The sequence below is a fragment of the Hemitrygon akajei genome, chromosome 5 (genome assembly GCF_048418815.1).
Source record: "Hemitrygon akajei chromosome 5, sHemAka1.3, whole genome shotgun sequence".
NCBI classification, from domain to species: Eukaryota; Metazoa; Chordata; class Chondrichthyes; order Myliobatiformes; family Dasyatidae; genus Hemitrygon; species Hemitrygon akajei.
This window is the reverse complement of record NC_133128.1, coordinates 86,466,886-86,488,959: the sequence shown is the minus strand read 5'-3', so window position 1 is coordinate 86,488,959 and position 22,074 is coordinate 86,466,886. Positions and strand designations below refer to the sequence as shown.

The 22,074-nt window shown below is 45.7% G+C and overlaps 1 protein-coding gene across 1 annotated transcript in view; it reads right to left on the bottom strand.

Annotated features, from left to right (window-relative positions):
• The window catches only part of LOC140727221 (uncharacterized), a 79,973-nt gene extending 62,768 nt beyond the window's left edge, over positions 1-17,205 (bottom strand). Inside the window, exons 1-4 of the mRNA XM_073044488.1 lie at positions 16,875-17,205; positions 16,676-16,784; positions 13,116-13,270; positions 6,462-6,547 (exon numbers count right to left, since the gene is read on the bottom strand). Coding sequence (XP_072900589.1) covers positions 6,462-6,547; positions 13,116-13,270; positions 16,676-16,784; positions 16,875-17,205 — 681 coding nt within the window. The remainder of the gene's footprint in view (positions 1-6,461; positions 6,548-13,115; positions 13,271-16,675; positions 16,785-16,874) is intronic.
• Between the last annotated feature and the right edge of the window lie 4,869 nt (positions 17,206-22,074).

Sequence of the window (22,074 nt, the reverse complement as noted above, 5' to 3'; positions counted from 1 at the left end):
GCGTGTCCAGACAGGTATATGTAGTTCACCACACAGAGACAGAGAGAGAGTGAGAGAGTGAGAGAGACAGAAAGACAGAGACAGAGAGAGAGTGAGAGAATGAGAGAGACAGAAAGACAGAGACAGAGAGAGAGTGAGAGAGTGAGTGAGACAGAAAGACAGAGACAGAGAGTGAGTGTGAGAGACAAAGAGAGTGTGAGAGAGACAGGGAGACAGAGAGAGAGAGTGAGTGTGAGAGACAGAGACAGAGAGAGAGTGTGAGAAAGTGAGAGTGTGAGACAGTGAAAGTGAGTGTGAGAGAGAGAGAGTGTGTGTGAGTTTGTGTCTGTGGGTATATATGTGTTTTTGTGTGTGTGTGTGTGTGTGTCTTTGTGCATTTGTATGACTGTGACTCTATGTATGTGCGTGTGTGTTTACGTCTGTGTGTTGGGTGGGGGGGGCATTCAGTAAAGAAGGAGAATAGGCAAATGGCCTGCATGATTTTATCAGAGCGTTGAGTTGAAGAGTGATGAAAATCTGTTACAGCTTTACAGAATTCCGATTAGGCCGCATCGAGAGTGTTGAATTCAATCCTGGCTGCCCATTTGTAGGAGTTTACTGGGATGCTGCCTGGATTAGAGGCCATGTGCTATACAGAGAGATTAAACAAAGTACCGTAGGTGTGTTTTCTCCGGAGCAGCAGAGGCTGAAGGGAGAAAGGAAGACCTGATAGAGATTTACAGAGGCATAGATAGGGTATCAACTTAATTCACACAAAATGCCGGAGGAACACGGCTGGCCAGGCAGCTTCTATGGAAAAGGGTGAACAGTCGACATTTTGGGTTGAGACCCCTCATCAGGACTTTTGTTAGTTTAATTAGATCAACAGAAAATTGAAGGCCAAAGGGGCTACTCCTGTACCGTACTGTCCTGTGCAAAATGCTTTATCTCGAGGAGTCTTGCGGGTGTAATAACGAAGGCGATACATTAGCACAGAGTTAACTCCACACAAGGCAGCATGAAAAAGAGCAGACAGATTATTTGAATTGTTCAAGGAATAAATATTGACTGTCAACACCAGGGGAAAGGCCCTTGCTTTTCTTTGAACTGACGGTATAGGATCTTCAATGTTCATTTCAGGAAGCCAGTGAGGTGTCAGTTTAAGAACTCATCTCAAAGACAGCACCTGTAATGGTACAGCTCTCCATCCCTTGTGATGGCATAGCTTTTGTATTCAAGTCCTAGAGCAGAAATCTCATACTCACAGTACAAATACTACCATCTCTCCCATTGTCTTCAGCAGGGAAAACACTTAGAGTATAATTAATAAAAGCAAAAAGAGGCCATTCAGCCCCTCGTTCCTATCTTACCATTCAGTATGATTATGGACATCTTTTTCCCCAGCACCATCTCTCCATGGTGAGTTCATTGGTCTGAATATCAAAAAAAAATCTATCCATCTCCTTTTCAAAGACTAAGCATCCTCAAGCTTCCAGGAGAAAGAATTCCACTCTTCTGCTGAACAGATTCCTCCCATCTGCATCCTGAACGCCTAACCTTCACTTCAGGCCGACGGCCTTTTGCTTTGGCACTATCGCATCCCAGGCAGGAGGCCCATCAAACCCGCATCCTTTCTCCCTTCTGTCTTATCCAGTCCTTTATTAATAGGGATGCCTTTCATTTTCCATTTTGCTATTTGTTACGAACTCCGTAATTGAGTCACTTACCAGCAAAGATAGATATGTCTGCTGAAGTCTGATGGTACTATTTTTAAACGTTTTTATTTATAAAGGGGCACAAAAGTAAGGTTAATACAAACATTCAGCTAATATAAGTCGTCACTACTCAATCTAAAGCACAGGTATAGTAATAATCAATCAGAAATAAGCTCTATCGTTGCCTAGGGGATAATACTGAGTCCAATTGAAATATAAAGAGTCACTCAGAAGTCTGCAGGCTTTTCCCTTTTGGGAACCGCTGGGGGGTTTCACGTTGTGGAGAGAGAGAGATGGTTGAGAAAGGATAAACACTTGCCCGTTGTCTTTACGGAGCAAATCCTTGGAATCAGGGGAGCAGGCTTCCCCGTTGTTAGTTAAAAGCGGTCTTCCGTTAGTTCCAGCCACAGATTCAAAATTCGGAATCTAACGCACGTGGCTTCCTTCAAAATGGCTTCCCGCTCCCACGGGAATCGGTATCGTGCTTCCTTGGTGTCTCCTTGGTGCGTCTGAGGGTTGTCCCCCCCTCAGACCCTCCTTTATACTTCTTCACGGGATCGCAGGTGTCAATCAGGTTGCAGGTGATGCGATCTCTCTCTCAACCAGCCCACTTTGCCCGAGAGCTTTTCACGTGAGACAATAGTCAATGTCGCCTTTTTTTTTCATCCCTATGGAAACACGAACTTCCGCACGTCTCTCTCTTGGGTCATTGACCCCCCCCCCCCTTCACTAGGGCTCTTGCGATTCTCACAAGGGAGGGGGCTGGGATCATAACACCTCCCCTCTTAAACGTTTTTTACCAGCGGTTAAAAACAGGTTGGTACAGGATTTTTTTCTTTTTTTCTCTGGACTCTAACATACTACACAAGCTTTTCTCTTCACAGAGTACTACCGTTATACATTCCAGTCGGTATCTAAACAGGTAACAATTACAGTGCCCCTTTCTTCAATATCTTAACATCACGTACCGTACTCAAGTCTGGTAGCATCGAACTTCAGTTCAATAACCACCTATTTATTTATTTTCTTCAGCAACAAAACGTAAAGAGGTGTGATCTTAGCTTAGGTGCATCTACAAAAGTTTATGCGAATACTAATCGTTTCAGTCATTTTCACTTCACCGGCAGGTCTCCAAAGGGGCTGTCTTTATCATTCACAGGCCTTGGCGCAACCCCGTACAACCGGCTTTTCTGTTTAAAAATGGCATCCCCATTAACCGTTGCCTCTTTTCCGGTGAGTCCCCCCGTGGGGAACTTGAGTAATTTGGCGAGGTACTCTCCCGCCTTTCTTTTCCATAAGGGTTATTCTCTTAACTCCGTGTCCCAAACCTAGACCATCGTGGGAATTTCCACCCAATTCTTTAACGTTACACAGGTAGCTAACCCTTTTGTCCAGACCATGCAGGCTGATGGGTTTCAGTTGGAACCTTTCCCTCCGGCCGCATTTAAATTTCGGCTTCCTCACAGCGCTTTCTTGAATAACAATAGCGTGTGGGGCACCTTTACATTCCAAATCAACCTGTAATTGATGCACCGGCACCAATCTACACTTTAAATTTTCTTCCTTCGATTTGGGAATTACAGATTTTCCGTCTCCCCCCACAACAACAGTTATCTCCCCATTCGTAAACTCTGAACACCCCCTTCAGCACAACCATCTGGGAACTCACATTTCCCAAGGTTAACCCTTTTTTTTCCCGAACCAAGTCTATCTGCTCCAAAAGGACGACCGTCACGTCCAGCTGAGTCAAATACCTCAGTTTTTTTCTGAGCTCCGTGACTAGGTTCAGCACCACGTGCATCCCCATCTTGGACACACTCAAACGGGACATTGGCCTCTTCCAGGCTTTCAACACCCATACCTTTTTCAAATTCTAACGTCCCCCGATCCTTCCAGTTACTCTCTAGGCAGCCCCCCGTTGGGGAAGGCGCAACCCTGCGAGCTGAAACAACCTCCTCGGCCATTTCAGCTGACTTCTCCACAGCAAGGATACCCTTCCTCTCTAAGACTGCCCTCATTTCACTCTCGGGACCATCGGGAACACCTTTAGAACTCTCAACTTCTCCAAACAATTCTGCCAAACCAGACAGATCAACCATGTCCAACTCTGGACCTTTTAACAGCTTTATCCATTTCTCATCTTTATTTCCTACCTCTAGGACCTTTCTCTTCACTAAGGGGAGGGCTATCTCCTCACCCTTACCCCCTTTCACTTTACTACTTTCTGTTTTACCACCCTCGGAATCCTCGTGGTATAGGGTCGGTAAAAACGTCTTGGCCAAATCACTACCGGCCCGATTTAAACTGCTCTGGTTCTCAGCTGCTTTTCTCGACAGGCTGCGAGTGACCGCGCATGCGCGATAGCTTTGGGACTCTAGGGGCGGGGAGACCATACTCGCCGGTCGGCGGGTCGGCATCATGGCTGCCCAAATCCTACCTTCGGCTAAATCGTCCCCCTCCCCTCTCTTTACCCCTTGAGCTCTTCACTCTTGCCTGTCCAGCTCCAATTCATGGATCCTTTGTTTCTCTGTCTCTGCTCGTTCCTTTTCTCTCTCGGCCACTTCTAGCTCTTTTGACTTAATTTCATGTTCCCACCGTAATCTCTCTATCTCTAAATGATCCGTTGTACTAGCGGGTACTTTTTCAGGGATGTTTTCCAACTCCTCTGCTTCAAACACATTCTCCCCAATGTAATACTGAGTTATGGCCCTTTGCACCTCCCGCTTTTTCATGGACGACTTCACCTCTGCGAGGTTTAACCCCTTCCCCAAATTTAACAAGTCTGATTTGGTGGCCATCCCTAGCGCCTCCATAGTCGGGTTTTTCATAAATTCACCCACGTCCATCTTTGCTGGTTTCCCGTCTGGCTACCTGCGTAACAGATCCCAATTTTTTTTTTTTGACTTACAATCCCGATTGACTGGCCCTTCCAATTTGGTGTCAAATCACGAGACGAGGCCCCAATTGTTACGAACTCCGTAATTGAGTCACTTACCAGCAAAGATAGATATGTCTGCTGAAGTCTGATGGTACTATTTTTAAACATTTTTATTTATAAAGGGGCACAAAAGTAAGGTTAATACAAACATTCAGCTAATATAAGTCGTCACTACTCAATCTAAAGCACAGGTATAGTAATAATCAATCAGAAATAAGCTCTATTGTTGCCTAGGGGATAATACTGAGTCCAATTGAAATATAAAGAGTCACTCAGAAGTCTGCAGGCTTTTCCCTTTTGGGAACCGCTGGGGTTTCACATTGTGGAGAGAGAGAGATGGTTGAGAAAGGATAAACACTTGCCCGTTGTCTTTACGGAGCAAATCCTTGGAATCAGGGGAGCAGGCTTCCCCGTTGTTAGTTAAAAGCGGTCTTCCGTTAGTTCCAGCCACAGATTCAAAATTCGGAATCTAACGCACGTGGCTTCCTTCAAAATGGCTTCCCGCTCCCACGGGAATCGGTATCGTGCTTCCTTGGTGTCTCCTTGGTGCGTCTGAGGGTTGTCCCCCCCTCAGACCCTCCTTTATACTTCTTCACGGGATCGCAGGTGTCAATCAGGTTGCAGGTGATGCGATCTCTCTCTCAACCAGCCCACTTTGCCCGAGAGCTTTTCACGTGAGACAATAGTCAATGTCGCCTTTTTTTTTCATCCCTATGGAAACACGAACTTCCGCACGTCTCTCTCTTGGGTCATTGACCCCCCCCCCCCCCTTCACTAGGGCTCTTGCGATTCTCACAAGGGAGGGGGCTGGGATCATAACATATTTAATTTAAAATGTAAGTACAGAAAATATTCAGACACCAGCCCTGGTCACTTTTCAGCCATGTGTCTATCAGATTGTTTCTATTTACTGCTCTTCGTCCAACTAATTCATCCATCTTGTTATGAAAGCTGCCTAAAACCTTCAGTTTTGTCTTTCAACTACTTGTTTGCCCACTCTTGAGGTAATTAATCATATTTGTATGCTCTGAAGCTTACAGAACTGCCCCATCATTGAACTGTACCCTCTAACAATGGACTCACTTTCAAGGACTCTTAATCTCATGTTCTGGATGTTTATTGTTGTTACTTATTTCTTTTTGCGTTTGCACAGTTTGTTGTCTGCTGCATGCTGGCCGGTCTTTCATCAATGGTTATTATTCTATAGATTTATTGAGTATGCCCATAAGAAAATGAACCTCAGGGTTGTAATGGTATAAATTTACTTTAAACTTTTGAGCTAGCTATCATTAACACAATTTCACTAGCCTGTAAAAATCTCAACGTACTACATTTCCTATCCCTGCTCCCCACTACGTACAGCAATCTTGGCTGAATGATACATCAAGCCACCAGCTCAAGTGAAGCCCAACCCACTGGAACACCTCCCTTTCACCAGGACTGAGACCACTCACACCCAAATATTCACCTTTCTTACTGCGCTAATGCCTGTTGTGGACCTGCTTCCTAAACTGCAGCCCAGCCACACTCAATCCTTTGGCAAAACCTCCCTCTTATTCTTACTGTTGACACAGTTCTCTCATGGGCCAAGGATGTGGGAGAGCTGGGGGAGAGAAGACTGACAGATCCATGACCTGATGTAGATGCTGACTGACCTGTTGAGTATTCCCTGCACTTTTTGCTTTCACCCCCATTCTAATGTAGTTCACTCGCCTGCCTATTGGTGAAGGTCTGAAACGTGGTGTTGGGCAACTTAGAGCCAACGTGAGGCTCATCTCCATCAGGAAAAGCAGCAACAAACGCATCTGTAGCAAAGCAACATTTCCTACCTCAGAATCCATTGTGACGTCCAGTGACAGAGGCTTCAAGCCCAGTGATCGAAACTTCAACTCTTCGGGAACTTCCATCTGAAGGTCTACAAGAAGAAAAATGAATAATTAGATCACAGCACAGGAACAGGCACTGCAGCCCACAATGTTGTGCCAAATCGAACCAGCTGAAAAACTAATCCCTCCTACCTACACAATGTCCATCTCCCTCCATCTTCCTCATATCCATGTGCCTATCCACACGTCTCTTAAAAGTCTCTGATGTACCACCACACCTGGCAGTGCATTCCAGGCATCAATCACTCTGAGTGAAAAACTTACCCCTTTTGAACCTACCCCTCTCACCCTCAATGGTACAGACATTTCAACTCTGGGAAAAAGATACTCCCTGTCTGCTTTATCTGGGCCTCTCAATCTCTGTCTGATCTTCCGAGCCCCCGCCACTCCAAAAAAAAAGACCCCAAGTTTATTGAGCCTCTCATGATAGCACATCCTCTCTAAACCAGGCAGCATCCTGGTCAACCTCTTCTGCTCCCTCTCCAAAGCCTCAACATCCCTCCTATAGTGGGGAGACAGAACTGTACACAATACTCCAGATGTGGCCTAACCAGAGTCTTACTGTATAAAGTTGCAACGTAACCTCTTGGCTTTTGAACTAGGTGCTGGAAATGGTTGACTGGTCAGTCAGCCTCATGGTTCAGACATCTTTTTTTAATAGGATAGGTCGGATGGTAAAAGAGTAAAGATAGCATGCAGTCAGACAGTCAGGAAGGGCAGGCAGGTGATGGGACTTAGTAACAGTCAACAGGGTGAGTATCAGTGTATTAAGGATGCAAAATCAAAAAGGGTAGCAAATACAGTACTTAAAGTGTTATATCTCAATGCGTGGAGTATAAGAAATAAGGTGGATGATCTTGTTGCACAATTACAGATTGTCAGGTGTGATGTTATGGTCATCACTGAATCGTGGCTGAAGGATGATTGTAGTTGGGAGCTGAATGTCCAAGGTTACACGTTGTATCAGGGGGATAGGAAGGTAGGCAAAGGGGTGGTGTGACTCTGCTGGTAAAGAATGGCATCAAATCAGTAGAAAGATGTGACATAGGATTGGAAGATGTTGAATCCTTGTGGGTTGAGTCAAGAAACTGCAAGGGTAAAAGGACCTTGATGGCAGTTATATACAAGCCTCCCATCAGTGGCTGGGAGGTGGACCACAGATTACAACAGGAAATAGAAAAGGTGTGTCAAAAAGGCAATGTTATGGTAGTCATGGGAGATCTTAACATGGGAAAATCAGGATAGTAATGGATCTCAAGAGAGTGAGTTTGTTGAATGCCTAAGAGATAGGTTTTTAGAGCAGTTTGTCATTGAGCCCACTAGAGGATCAGCTATATTGGAATGGGTGTTATGTAATGAACCAGAGGCCACTAGGGAGCTTAAGGTAAAAGAACCCTTAGGAACCAGTGATCACAATCTGAATGAGTTCAACTTGAAATCTGATAGGAAGTAAAGCAGTATTTCAGTGGAGTAAGGAAAATCACAGTGTTATGAAAGAGCAGTTGGCCAAAGTAAACTGGAAGGAGCTGCTGGCAGGGATGTCAGCAGAGAAGCAATGGTGTGTGTTTCAGGCAAAAATGAAAGAGGTGCAGGACATGCGTATTCCAAAAATGAAGAAATACTCAAATGGCAAAATAGTACAACAGTGGCCGACAAGGGAAGTCAAAGCTGATATAAAAACAAAAGAGAGGGCATACAACAAAGCAAAAATGAGTGTGAAGATAGAGGATTGGGAAGCTTTTAAAACTCTATACAGAACTAAAAAAATCATTAGGAGGGAAAAGATGAAACATGAAAGCAAGCTAGCAAATAATTTCAAAGTGGATAGTAAAAGCTTTTTCAAGTATATAAACAATAAAAGAGAGATGAGAGTGGATATAGGAGCAGTAAAAAATGAGGCTGGAGAAATAATAACAGGGGACAAGGAGATGGTGATGAACTAAATGAGTATTTTGCATCAGTCTTCACTGTGGAAGACACTAGCCGTGTGCCAGATGTTGTAGTGTGTGAGGGAAGAGAAGTGGGTGCAGTTACTATGACAAGGGAGAAGGTGCTCAAAAAGCTGAAAGACCTAAAGATGCACAAATCACCCGGACCAGATGATCTGCACCCTAGGGTTCTGAAAGAGGCAGCAGAGATTGTGGTTGCATTAGAAATGATCTTTCAATAATCATTGGATACTGGCATGGTGCCAGAGGACTGGAAAATTGCAAATGCCACTCCACTCTTTAAGAAAGGAGGAAGGCAGCAGAAAGGAAATTATAGACCAGTTAGCCTGACCTTGGTGGATGGGAAGATGTTAGAGTCAATTGTTAAGGATGAGGTGATGGAGTACTTGGTGACAAAGGACAAGATTGGACAAAGTCAGCATGGTTTCCTTCAGGGGAAATCCTGCCTGACAAAGCCATTGGAATTCTTTGAGGAGATTACGAGTAGGATAGATAAAGGGGATGTTTGGACTTTCAGATGGCCTTTGACAAGTTGCCACACATGAGGCTGCTTACCAAGTTAAGAGCCCACGGTATTACAGGAAAGTTACTGACACGGTTAGAGCATTGGCTGATTGATAGGGGGCAGCAAATGGGAATAAAAGGATCCTTGTCTGGTTGGCTACCAGTGACTAGCGGTGTTCCATAGAGGTCGGTTTTGGAACCACTTCTTTTAATGTTGTATATCAATGATTTAGAATTTGGAATATTTGGCTGTGTTGCCAAGTGTGCAGATGATACGAAGATTGGTGGAGGGGCAGGTAGCGTTGAGAAAACAGGCAGGATGCAGAAGGACTTAGACAGATTAGGAGAATGGGTAAGAAAGTGGCAAATGAAATACAATGTTTGGAAAATGCACGGTCATGCACTTTGGTAGTAGAAATAAATGTGCAGATTATTTTCTAAACAGGGAGAAAACCCAAAAATCTGAGATGCAAAAGGACTTGGGAGCAATACGCTCAGATGTAATCCATCTGGATCAGGGATTTCTTCCTCTTTGGATTTAGTTAATTTATTTAATATATTTCCCACTCTTACAGCCCATCTCTGGGTTAAGAACATTTGATGAGAGCACCCTTGCATGTGAATTATATTCCTTTCACCCCTCCTCTCCCCCTTATTCCCCCCCCAACCCCCTCTCAATTTCTGCTTCTGCTTTTAAAAATCCTTTGCCCCTCCCCTCTTTTATTCCTGGCCTCTTATCTCTCTCCTCACCCACCTATCACCTCCCGCTGGGTCCCCTCCTCCTTCCCTTTCTCCTATGGTCCACTCTCCACTCCTTCCTCTCTAGCCCTTTATCTTTCCCACCCACCTGGTTTTACCGATCACCTCCTAGCTAGCCTCCTTCCCCTCCCCACTTTTATTCTGGCATCTACCCCCTTTCTTTCCAGTCCTGAGGAAAGGATTCAAACCAAAACATCGACTGTTTGTTCATTTCCATCGATGCTGCCTGATCCGCTGAGATCCTCCAGCACTGTGTGCGTGTGTTTTGCACTTGCAGAATCTCTCGTGTTCAGAGATTTATAAGATTATGAAGGACTTAGACAGGGTAAAAAGACAGAGCCTTTTTCCTAGGGAGGGGTTGCTAATAATGCGAGGGCATAGGTTAAAGATCAGAGGTAAGAGATTTAAAAGGCGCATCAGGGCAGCTTCTTCATACAATGGCCGTGCGTATTTGGAACAAACTGCCAGAAAGTTAGGTGGACAAAATAGCAGCATTTAAAAGCCATCTTGACAAGTCCCTGGACGGGGGTTTAGAGAACTGAAATGGGTAGCCACCAGGAGATCAAGCCTTTTGCATCGGACAGAGTGAAGCTGCCTGACAGATCAGTCCCCCAGTCTGCGTTGGGTCTCACCGATGTAGAGGTAGCCAGACCGGCAACAGTCGACACGATGGATGATCCTGAAAGGCCTGCAGGTGAGTTTCACCTCACCTGGAAGGACTGTTTAGGGTGTTGGGGCAGGTGTAGTTCTTGTCCTGCTCCTAGGAGGAAGGTTAATGGGGGGGGGGGAACGAGTGGGGGGGGGGGAGAGAGAGAGCTGTGCTCGGTGGGGGGATGGCAAAAGTTTTGGAGAATGATGTGCTGGATATGGAGGCTAGTGGGGTGGTAGGTAAGGACAAGGGGAACCCTGTCTCTGTTACAATGGTGAGAGGATTGGTGAGGGCAGAGTGTGGGAAATGCAGGAGATAAGGGGGAGGGGCAGCACCGATAGTAGTGGAAGGAAAGCCCTACTCTTTTTTTTAAGAAAGGACATTTCAGCTGTTCTGGAATGGAAAGCCTCATCCTGAGAGCAGATGGAGCAACTGGGAGAAGGAACATCATCTTTACAAGCGACAGGTTGAGATAGAGTCAAGGTGACTGTAGGAGTTAGTGGGTTTGTAAAATATGTCAGTGGATCATCTGTCTCCAAAGATGGAAATACAGAGATCGAGAAAGGGGAGGGAGGTGCCAGAGATGGACCAGGTAAATAAAGGGGCAGGGTGGAAGTTGGAATCAAAGTTGATGGAATTGCATGCAGTTATCAGTGCAGTGGGGGGAAGAGTTGGGGAGCATTGCCACTGTAGGCTTGGAATACACAGCTGCTGAAACGGCAGGCATACCTGGGACCCATGTGAGTCCCTATGTCTACACCTTGGGTTTGGAGGAAGTGGGGGGGGGGGGGGAGCCAAAAGAGAGGGAGAGGACTAGTTCCATAGAGTGAGGAGGGTGGTGGTGGAGGGGCAGTGGTTGGGTTTGTTGAACAGAAATAACTGGAGAACCTTGAGACCTTCCTGATGAGGGACGGAAACGTATCGGGTCTGGCTGTATATAGTGAAAATAAGGTGATCATGGCCAAGGAACTGGCAGTGATTGAAGTGACGGAGAGCATGTGAAGTGTCAGGTGGGGTTGAAAATCGCATTGAAGATGGATTTTGGGTGTCATTATACTGTCAATGTCATTTGGAGAGCAAGGGGTAGCTCTAAACGAGGAACAATGTGATAGGACAGACAGAAGTTCTGATCAATCAAATGGTCCACACCGACAATGCAGTGTCGATCCACCCTGGGTTGAGAAGCGTATCAAATGCAGAATGCTTTCGTCTGAGTTTACGCAGAGGACCTTCCCCCTCGTGCCAGATCCAGGTGAGATCCCAAAACCCAGAGCATGGGAAGCTGAATGCAGACTCACCAGTTAATAGGAAATGGCAGAGTTCAGGAGTGGATGAGCCCAGATACAGAGTCAGATCAGAGAGAGATCAGCTCAGAAATATGACCATTTGGCCAGCCATGTCATGCTGGCCCTCAGCCACCCATATCCTACAGTCCTATATTTATTCATTCTCACATTCTCATCAACTCCGCTTCCTCCCTGTTGGAAACAACTGTTTTTTTATTATAGGTAAGTATAAAATTATTTTTGTATTAAAATTATATATATTTATATTTAAAACATTTTACATATATATATTAGATGAATCAATGGAAGACTAAAGTTGTAGATTAATCATTTGCACTTTTAAACAAACTCATGTATTTTTCACAGTATGTGGTGGTTCATTCCCACTCACTGGCAGAAAGCGATACAGCAGCTAAACTAACGGTTTATCACCTTTCTCGTTTTTCATTGGCTAAGTATTAGCACATTTCTCATGTGATGTAATTGTGCAACCAGTAAATGGCGTTTATTTTACTGAAGGAATTTCTCTTATCTCGATTACGAAGATGACGGATTTTTCAGAGGCACCATCTGTTCCTTCACCACCCCCAGTGCTGTTCATTCATCTCCGTGTCATTTCTCAGCTCTCTTCTTGGACTTGCTTAGTACTTGTGTGTTTGTTTAAACTTTAAAATCAATGATCATTAAGAATTAAGACCGCTCACTATCCTTATCCTCGACTCTCAGAAGAACCCCAAGGATCAGAAAATAACAGATCCAACAGCCCCCACCCTACTAGAGACAACTCACTCACACACTGGCGACAATTTACTGTTACAGTTACAGAGCTGCACGTCTCTGGGACGTGGGAGGGGAACTAGAGGGCTTGGAGGTAATCAACATAATGACAGACTCCACGTAGACAGTGCCAGAGATCAAGATGGAACTCAGATCTCCGGCGCTGAGAGGCAGTGGCTCCTGCGTCACTGTGTTGTTCTCAAAGGATGACTGGCCCAGAGCAGATAGAGACAGAAAAGCACAAGGCCCTCAAGGAACTGAAACAGAAAATGAGATAAAACCATAATGCTTCCAGATGTGGAGTGCACGAACTACTGAGCAGGTAAACAGAAAATGAGATAAAACCATAATGCTTCCAGATGTGCAGTGCACGAACTACTGAGCAGGTACTCAGGACACTTCAGGCTGATGCAGTATGATGAGCTCCAGTTTACAAACGCATGGACAGCTTCAGAATAATCAGGTCTGGATTCTTTGGGAATGGGAAGGAGCTGCAGATTACACTCCGTAGATACTCATTTTGAACACTGAGTGACAATGAGAACATTTTGTGCCGTGTTCCACTGCTCAGGAAACAAACAAATTTGTGCTTGGCCAGTGGTGCAAACCAAACACCCCTTAAAACAAAAACTGGCTGAGCCCAGAACATCAGAGGCAGCAAAACTGCAGTTACCTGTCAATGAAGAACCTGGTGTGTCCAAAGAAACCCAGACAGTCTGCGTGTCCATTGTGGTCATTTTGTTTTGATCTTTTTTCTTGCCTTCTGGGTGCGTGGATGGAGAAATATTGTCACCGATGAATCCCTTTGCATCGGATAACTTATCTTTCCTGTTTAAGACAATTCAAATTCAAGTTTATCGTTATTCAACTGCATACATGTATACCGCCAAATGAAACAACATTCCTCTGGACCAAGATGCACAACACAGTGCCTATAAAAAGTATTAGTCACCCTCCCCGGAAGTTTTCAAGTTTTATTGTTTTACAACATTGAATCACAGTGGGTTTTATTTGGCTTTTTTTGACACTGATCAACAGAAAAAGACTCTTCCGTGTCAAAGTGAAAGCCGATCTCCACAAGGTGTTCTGAATTAATAACAAATATAAAACACAAAATAATTGATTGCATAATTAATCCCCCCCTTTAATAATGACACACCAAATCATCACTGGTGCAGCCATTTTCCTTCATGAACATTCAGAATTCTTCTGATGTGTATTGTGGTCTGTTGCCAGTCACAATTTCCTCAGGTAAACTGTTTCTAGCGAAGATAGTCCTCCAAGCAGAGACCGTCTTTGCTGAGGTGGTTGACTTCATTGGTATAACCTCCAGCCACTTCAAATGAGTGTGCACAGTAATCAGAAACATGGAGTCCATGAAAGGCCCAGCAAAGTCAATAGGTACTCTTTGCCATGGTGACGGCGGCCACTGCCAAGGGTGGAACCTTCTGTGGGGGCGCAGTTCGATCTTTTTGGCATCCCGAACAGCTTTTAGCTAGGTCTGCAATCTGTTCATCTGTTTCCGGCCGCCACACATAGCTCCAGGCGAAACTCTTCATCTTGATTGTACCCAGGAATCCTTTATGCTGATTTTCTAACACTCTGATATGCAGTTTAGAGGGAACCACAACATGAGATCCACACATCAGGATTGTTTGACATACTGACAGTTGGTCTCATCTCACTGAAAACTCTGGAAACATAGGGACTCACCTCCACCTGCCTGCCTTTTCCCCACAACCCTTAATTTCCCTTCTATGCAAACATCTATCCAATCTTGTCTTAAATATATTTACTGAGGTAGCCTCCACTGATTCACTGGGCAGAGAATTCCACAGATTCACCACTCTCTGGGAAAAGCAGTCCCTCCTCATCTCCATCCTAAATCTACTCCTCTGAATCTTGAGACTATGTCCCCTATTTCTAGTCTCATCTACCAGTGGAAACAACTTTCCTGCCTCTATCTTATTTATCCCTTTCATAATCTTGTTTCTACAAGATCTCCTCTCATTCTTCTGAATTCCAGTGAGTACAGTCTCAGGCAAGTGAATCTCTCTGGAATCAATCTGGTGAACCTCCTCTGCACCACCTCCAAAACCAGTATATCCTTCCTCAAATAAGGAGACCAGAACTGCATACGGTACTCCAGGTGCAGCCTCACCAGTACCCTGTACAGTTGCAGCATAACCTCCCTGCTCTTAAATTCAATCCCTCTAGCAATGAAGGCAAACATTCCATTTGCCTTCTTGACAGCCTGCTGCACCTGCAAACCAACCTTTTGTGATTCATGCACAAGCACTCCCAAGTCCCTCTGCACAGCAGCATGCTGCAATTTTTTACCATTTAAATAATAATCTGATCTTCCATTTCTCCCTCCAAGGTGGATGATCTCACATTTACCAACGTTGTACTCTATCTGCCAGACCCTTGCCCACTCACTGAACATATCTACATCCTGCAGACTCTCCGTATTCCCTGCATAATTTTCTTTTCCACTCAGTTTAGTGTCATCAGCAAACTTAGATACACTACACTCAGTCCCCTCTTCCAGATCGTTCATGTATATCGTGAACAGCTGTGGGACCAGCACTGACCCCTGTGGTACACCACTCACCCCTGACTGCCAACCAGAGAAACACCCGTGTATCCCAACTCTCCGCTTTCTATTGGTTAACCAATCCTCTACCCATGCTAATACATCACCCCCAACTCTATGCATCATTATCCTATGGGTAAGTATTTTATGTGGCACCTTATCAAACACCTTCTGGAAATCCAAGTAAATAATGTCAATCTGTTCCCCTCTATCCACTGCGCTTGTTATATCCTCAAAGAAACTTTAATATATATTATTTCTGTTTTTGCATGATTTTTAATCTACTCAATATGCGTATACTGTAACTAATTTATTATCTTTTTTTCTATTATGTATTGCATTGAACTGCTGCTGCTATGTTAACAATTTTCACGATGATAATAAACCTGATTCTGATTACAGGTTCCACAAAAATCGGCAGAATTCTGGAGAGTGATAAAGGTTGGGAAAGGATACAAGCAACACACACAAAATGCTGGTGGAACACAGCAGGCCAGGCAGCATCTATAGGGAGAAGCACTGTCAACATTTCGGGCCAAGACCCTTCGTCAGGATCCTTAGTCCTGACGAAGGGTCTTGGCCCGAAACGGCAACAGTGCTTCTCCTTATAGATGCTGCCTGGCCTGCTGTGTTCCACCAGCATTTTGTGTGTGTTGTTTGAATTTCCAGCATCTGCAGATTTCCTTCAGTTTGCTTGGGAAAGGATACAGATCAGTTTGGGAGGAAAAGTGGCAGAAGGCCTTTAATCCAGACAAGAGGATGGGGTGTGGCACCTTGGGCGGTCAAATAATAAAATATACCATAAAATGGCAAGATCCTTGGGAGAATTTGTATACAGAACCAAGACCACTGCACCCTGAAGGTGGCAACACAAGCGGATGAGATGATAAAGACATACGGCACACTCGCCTTCATCAGTCAGGGGCATGGAGTGCAAAAAAGTTAGCAAGTTGCAGTTAGAAGTAACTTTGGTTAAGCTACACGATGTTCTAATTTGGTCACCACATTACAGGAAGGATGTGGATGCTTTGCAGAGGGTACAGAAGAGGTCCACCTGGACATTGTGTGCATTAGAGATTATTAACTATGAGGAAAGTGTGAACAAACATGGATGACTTTCTCTGGAGCACTAGAGGCCGAGTGGTGCTCTGACTGAAGTATACAAAATTATGAGCTACATATACAAGATAAAGTCAGTCTTTTCTCTCAAGTGGCAATGTCAGTCACAAGAGGACATAGATTTAGGATGAGAGGGGGGGAAAAGCTTTGAGACCGGTTTTATTTTCACACTGGGAATGGTAGATTCCTGAAATGTACAGCCAGCAGAGGCAGTGGAAATGGATACAATAGCAATGTATAAGAGGTCTTTAGACAGACACATCAACATGCAGGAAGATGAACAAGAGGCAAACTGGGGAGGAAAGACAGATTGGGGCTGATTGGGGAAATGGTAATGCTTGTTTAATTTAATTATGTTCACTTTTCAAAAAGTACTTAAAACTATTTAAAGAAATATTTTCTTCCAAGAAAAAACATGGCAGGGCGGGGTGAATGAGCAGGCTGAAAATATGTTTCTTATTCATATTTATCCTCATGAACCCATGACTGCCACATTACATACAAAACAGTGCATTTACCGGTGAGTTTCAGAGGTCTGTGCTGAACTTGGGGAAACCACATCTCTGCTGCTCGATTCTGGTTCTGTTGCAGGTTTGGAGTCTTCGACTTTATTCAGTTCATCAATAACTTTAAAAAGTTAAAAATAATCAGAATGAATCCTTCTCTGCTTATTCAGAATAACATTTTCCCAGAAGCTCTGATCACTTTCAAAATTACCTTTATCGATTCTATTCACCCTTTCTTCCAAAGAACTTTGTGCCTTTGAGACGTCACTTAAAGCTTCATCCACACCGGACACAGTCATGACATTCCCATCAAGACCACGGCTTCCTGAGCCACTCCTGGCGGAACTGAAGTCCTCCGTCATGCTACCTTGATTATGATTCTCCAAGGATAATGCTTCAATTACTCCAGACTGTCCTTGGAGATCGTCAGTGTTTTCCAGAGCCACTTCCAAGACATTGTCTCCAGACTTCAGGTCTGATGTTGTTGAGACGTGATCCTCACTGGTGCCATTATCATTGGACGAGCTGCGTCCCTCACTCATCTTCTTGCCCCTCAGAATCTTCTGAGGAACTTCAGTATCATTGGAAGGAACTGTGATTTATCCTTCAAAAGAAATTGAACAATAAGCAAACAACCGTTGGCTGACTGTGTCACTGGACCTTACGGGAGATGGTCCTTCTGTTCACTCTACCAGGCCAGCTCCTTGAAGTGGTCAATGACTTTGCTACCAGAACACCTCCCTCCTACTCTTTCCAAGTAAGTAACAGACGTCTCTTGCTCCCACGACCACCAGATGTTAGATCACAACCCTGTTAGAGCACAAAGAGGTCTCCTCCCACTCCACCCAACCCATCCCTCATTGCCGGATGTGTCAGAGGCAGCAAGCACCAATTCCCCAGGTCTTAACCACAGGTCACCATGCAAAGCCCCCAAACCCCATCCCCCCACCTTTCCAAACCCAGCCAGGGCCTGGTAGGATTTATTTATTTATTTTAACTTATTTAGGTACAGCACAGAATCAGCTCTCTGAGCTGTGCACCAGCAAACCTCTGATTCAGAAACAAGAGAAGATCAGCAGGTGCTGGAAGTCAAAGCAACACACACAAAATGCTGGAGGAACTCAGCATCGACGGAAGTGAGAAAACAGTTGATGTCTTGAGCCGAGACCCTTCGTCAGGACTGGGATAAAAGAGGTGAAAAGTCAGAGTAAGAAGCTGGGGGAGGAGAGGAAGAAGCACAAGGTAGTAGTGATAGGTGAGACCAGGAGAGAGGGAGGGGTGAATTGCTGGGCAGTTGACTGGTGAAGGAGATACAGGAGGTGGGGGGTCTCATAGGAGAGGACATAAGGCCCTGGAAGAAAGGGAAGGGGGAGGAGCACCAGAGGGAGGTGATGGGCAGGTAGGGAGATGAGGAGAGAGAAAGAAACAGGAATGGGGGGGGGAGGGTGGAATTACCACAAGTTTGAAAAATCGGTGCTCATGCCATCAGGTTGGAGGCTACCCAGACGGAATATAAGGTGTTGCTTCTCTAACCTGAGTGTGGCTTATCATGGCAGTAGAGGAGGCCGCGGACTGACGTGTAATGGGAAGTAGAATTGAAATGGATGGCCTCTAGCAGATCCCGCTTTTTCCGGTGGATGGGTCTCACCAATATACAGTGGGACACTGGACACAGTATACGACCTCAACAGACTCCCCTGGAAGGGCTGTTTGGGGCCCTAAATGGCAGTGAGGCAGGGGGTGCGGGGGCAAGTGTGGCCCTAGTCTCACCACGGGACAATTCACAATAACCAATGAACCCACGAACCGGTAGTTGTTCCGACTGTAGGAGGAAACCGGCGCACCCGGAGGACACCCACACGTACAAACTCCTTGCAGGGCATCGACCCGGGGTAGCTTGCACTGCAAAGCGCAGTGTTAACCACTCCACGACCGCGCCACCCTCCACCGCGTCGCAAAAGCTGAAAGGAATTATTCCACCAATCTTCCATCTAGCCGCGTCGCTCGCAACACCCACCCAAACTCAAGGACCGCTTCGACTCTCCGGCCGAATAGTGTGGCCGGGCTGTGGGCAGTTTGGCGCCTCCCGCCGCATTGTTACACCGTCTCCATGGCAACCACGCTGTTTGAGTGACAGGCCGGTGCGCCCAGATCCGCTTCGGGTAACTTCAACCGGAAATGTCAGCTTTCATAGAATGCAGAAAACATCAGTTTACAAATTGTGATTGTGAAATACTTTCAACAAATCAGATGTATTTGGAAAGAACTGGACAGGAATCGAGTGTGCCCAGAATGGCCGGGTGGCAGGGAGCCAGACAACCCCGGTGATACAAGATGCCTGCATCTCCGTCTCCCGCACTCGGCGGTTTACTGTGCAGAGTGCTTGAGGGGATGATTAAATTTCTGAAGAGTTTTGATAGCGAAGTCGAGGAGAATGCGTCTCCACTGGACAGCGAAAACTCCGCGGGCATCGTTATGTTCGTTACACTCTGGAAGTCACTGTGGGACTTCAGTGGAATCGAATTCCAAGGGCTCAGGATGTTAGGATGGCTGAGGAACAGATGGAGCCTTTGGAATTCGATTCCACTGAAATCGCACAGTGACTTCCCAAGTGTAACAAGCATAACGATGCCCGCGGAGTTTTAGAAAGCTGAGGAACACAGATTTCTTTACAACATATAAAAAGTCCGTTCATCCCCTTCCTCTCTCTCATTCTCTCCCCTCTCTCCACCCCCTACACCCCTCCTCTCTCTCTCTCTCCCCCCTCAGCTAAAGGAATTTCTACCAAACTCTGTTTTAAATGGACGCCCCTCTATCGTGAGGCTGTGCCCTCTTGTCCTAGACTCTCCCACCCTGAGAAACATCCTTTTCACATCTACTCTGGCTAGGCCTTTCAACATTTAAAAGGTTTCAATGAGATCCCCCCACCCATCCTCCTGAATTCCAGGGAGTACAGACCCAGAGCTACCAAATGTTCCTCGTATGATAACCCTTTCATTCCCGGAATTATCCTTGTGAACCTCCTCTGGACCCTCTCCAATGCCAGCACATCTTTTCTAAGATGAGGGGCCCAACACCTTGAGTACTGTATTTGCTGTCCTTTCTGACTCTGCATCCCTAATGATTTGATATTCACACGGCAACTAAGTCCCAGAACCTGCCTGCCCTGCCTCACAGTCTGACTGCACACTATCTTCACTTTCTTACCATCCGTCCTATCCAGAATCCCTTCACTCCTGTCGGGGGGGGGGGGGGGGGGGGCTCTGCCAAGTTAGTTTAAACCCTCCCCAACAGCTCTAACAAACCTGCCCATTAGAATACTGGCTCCCCCAGGATTCAGGTGCAACCTGTCTCTTTTGAACAGGTCATACCTCCCCCAGAAGAGATCCCAATGATCCATGAACCTGAAGCCCTGCCCCCTGCACCAGCTTCTCAGCCACATATTTATCTGCCAAATCATCCTGTTTCTACCCTCACTGGTGTGTGACCCAGGCAGCAATCCAGAAATTACTACCCGGGAGGTCCTTCTCAGCTTTCTACCTAGCTCTCTAAATTCTCTTTTCAAGACCTCTCTGCTTTTCCTTCCTATGTCATTGGTACCAATATGTACCAAGACATCTGCCTGCTCTCTCTCTTCCTCTCCAAAATGTTGTGGACGTGATCTGAGACGTCCCTTAACTTGCATAACTTAAATTAATAAGATGGCACATAACATAAACAACAAGTAAGTTCTGAAATCAGCTGGTATTGTTCCTTTGTTCACGGCCGTGCACCGTGCACTGCTCATAATATTCCAAACATGACTGGATACAACATCCACATCTGATTTAGGAGGCAGTTAGATCTTGCAACAAGAACAGAAAAGTAGCAGAGGTCCACGGTCAATGTTTCAGGCCAAAGGCTCTTCATCAGCACGGATGAAAGCTCATCGAATCAACACCTTGGATCCAGGGGGATTGGGAGCTGGAGCCACTCAGCACTTTGGGATTGCTCTGCGATCTCTGCCTCCCACCCCTGCTCTTCCCTTACAGCCCGGGAACACTTCCCCCTCCAATCCCCTTCATGGAGACCACTATTGGATGGGTCCCAGTCACCTCTCAGGGAAAAGTGGAACCCACATCACAGCAACACACTGAATGAAAATGGTCTGTTTTCATTCGTTTTGCTTCTATTGTCAATCACACGTGTCCCATGGTTATTCCTAGAAGTTGTTCTTCCTGCCCACTTGATCAGAACAATATATCAACATCTATTAACAACATCTATTAACCAGCCCTGCTTCAAGAATAACCACCCAAATATTCTAATTTCACACCATAAAAAACCTCTCATCTTTGATAGTGATCCAGTTATCTTCCTCCATCATCTTCCGATCAGTTTGCAGAAATGAACTTAAGGCTATCTGGTATTTACTGAAGTTTTACTGTAAGGTCTCTTGCTTTGGTTGATAAAGCGTCTTGTATCCATTTCTAGCAGGCTTCACGCTGTCCTGTCACCGGCACAGCTCCGTTTGTCTTGTCGGCCGGCTTACCTCCTTTGAAAGCGAACCTGGTATTCTGTTTGCCAAGCGTACAGCAGCACCGCACCTCAGCAGCTTCGGCGACCCAGATTAATCCTGACCCCTGTCTGTGCGGAGCTGACACCCTTCTAAACAGACAAGTCTCTAATTTCTCTCAATTCTGTCGAAAACCCTCCGCTCAACCCTCTGATAATGTCATGCCATTCAATTTAAGAGTTCCAGCACCTGCTGAATTTTGTATTTATCTAAGTAATCTACTGTAGCAGGTTGGCCCTTTGCCTAGGAATTGCTATGGGAGGCTATTTCAGTGGCTGTGTGTGTTAGCATTTTCCAGGTACCTGGTATAAAGAGGGCCGGTTCCTTCGGCGGTGTACTGCTGTTGTTGGATCAGCTCTTCTTGCTTCTGATCCTACCAACCACCGGTAACCGCCGGTACTCTGTTTCCAGAAAACGTAACACTGCCTGTTCTCAGCGTGCAGTAATCACGCAAGAGCTTTTACCCCCCAAGGTTTTCTTCCTCCTCATCGGCAAAGAGACCTGACCTCTGGGAAAACTCTGGGACCATTGGAAGCAGCCATTTGACCCATCATGCCTGTGCCTGTTGGAAAGGAGTCAACGACCCTAATCCCACCTGCATGCTTGAAGTCAGCACAGGACCGAAAGAAGCTGCAGAGGCTTGTAAGTCTAGTCAGCTTTGTCTTGGGTACCACCCTACAAGTACCCAGGACATCTTCAGGGAGCGATGTCTCAGAAAGGCAGCGTCCATTATTAAGGACCTCCGGCACCCAGGGCATGTCCTTTTCTCACTGTTACCATCAGGTAGGAGGTACAGAAGTCTGAAGGCACACACTCAGCGATTCAGGAACAGCTTCTTCTCCTTTGCCATCCGATT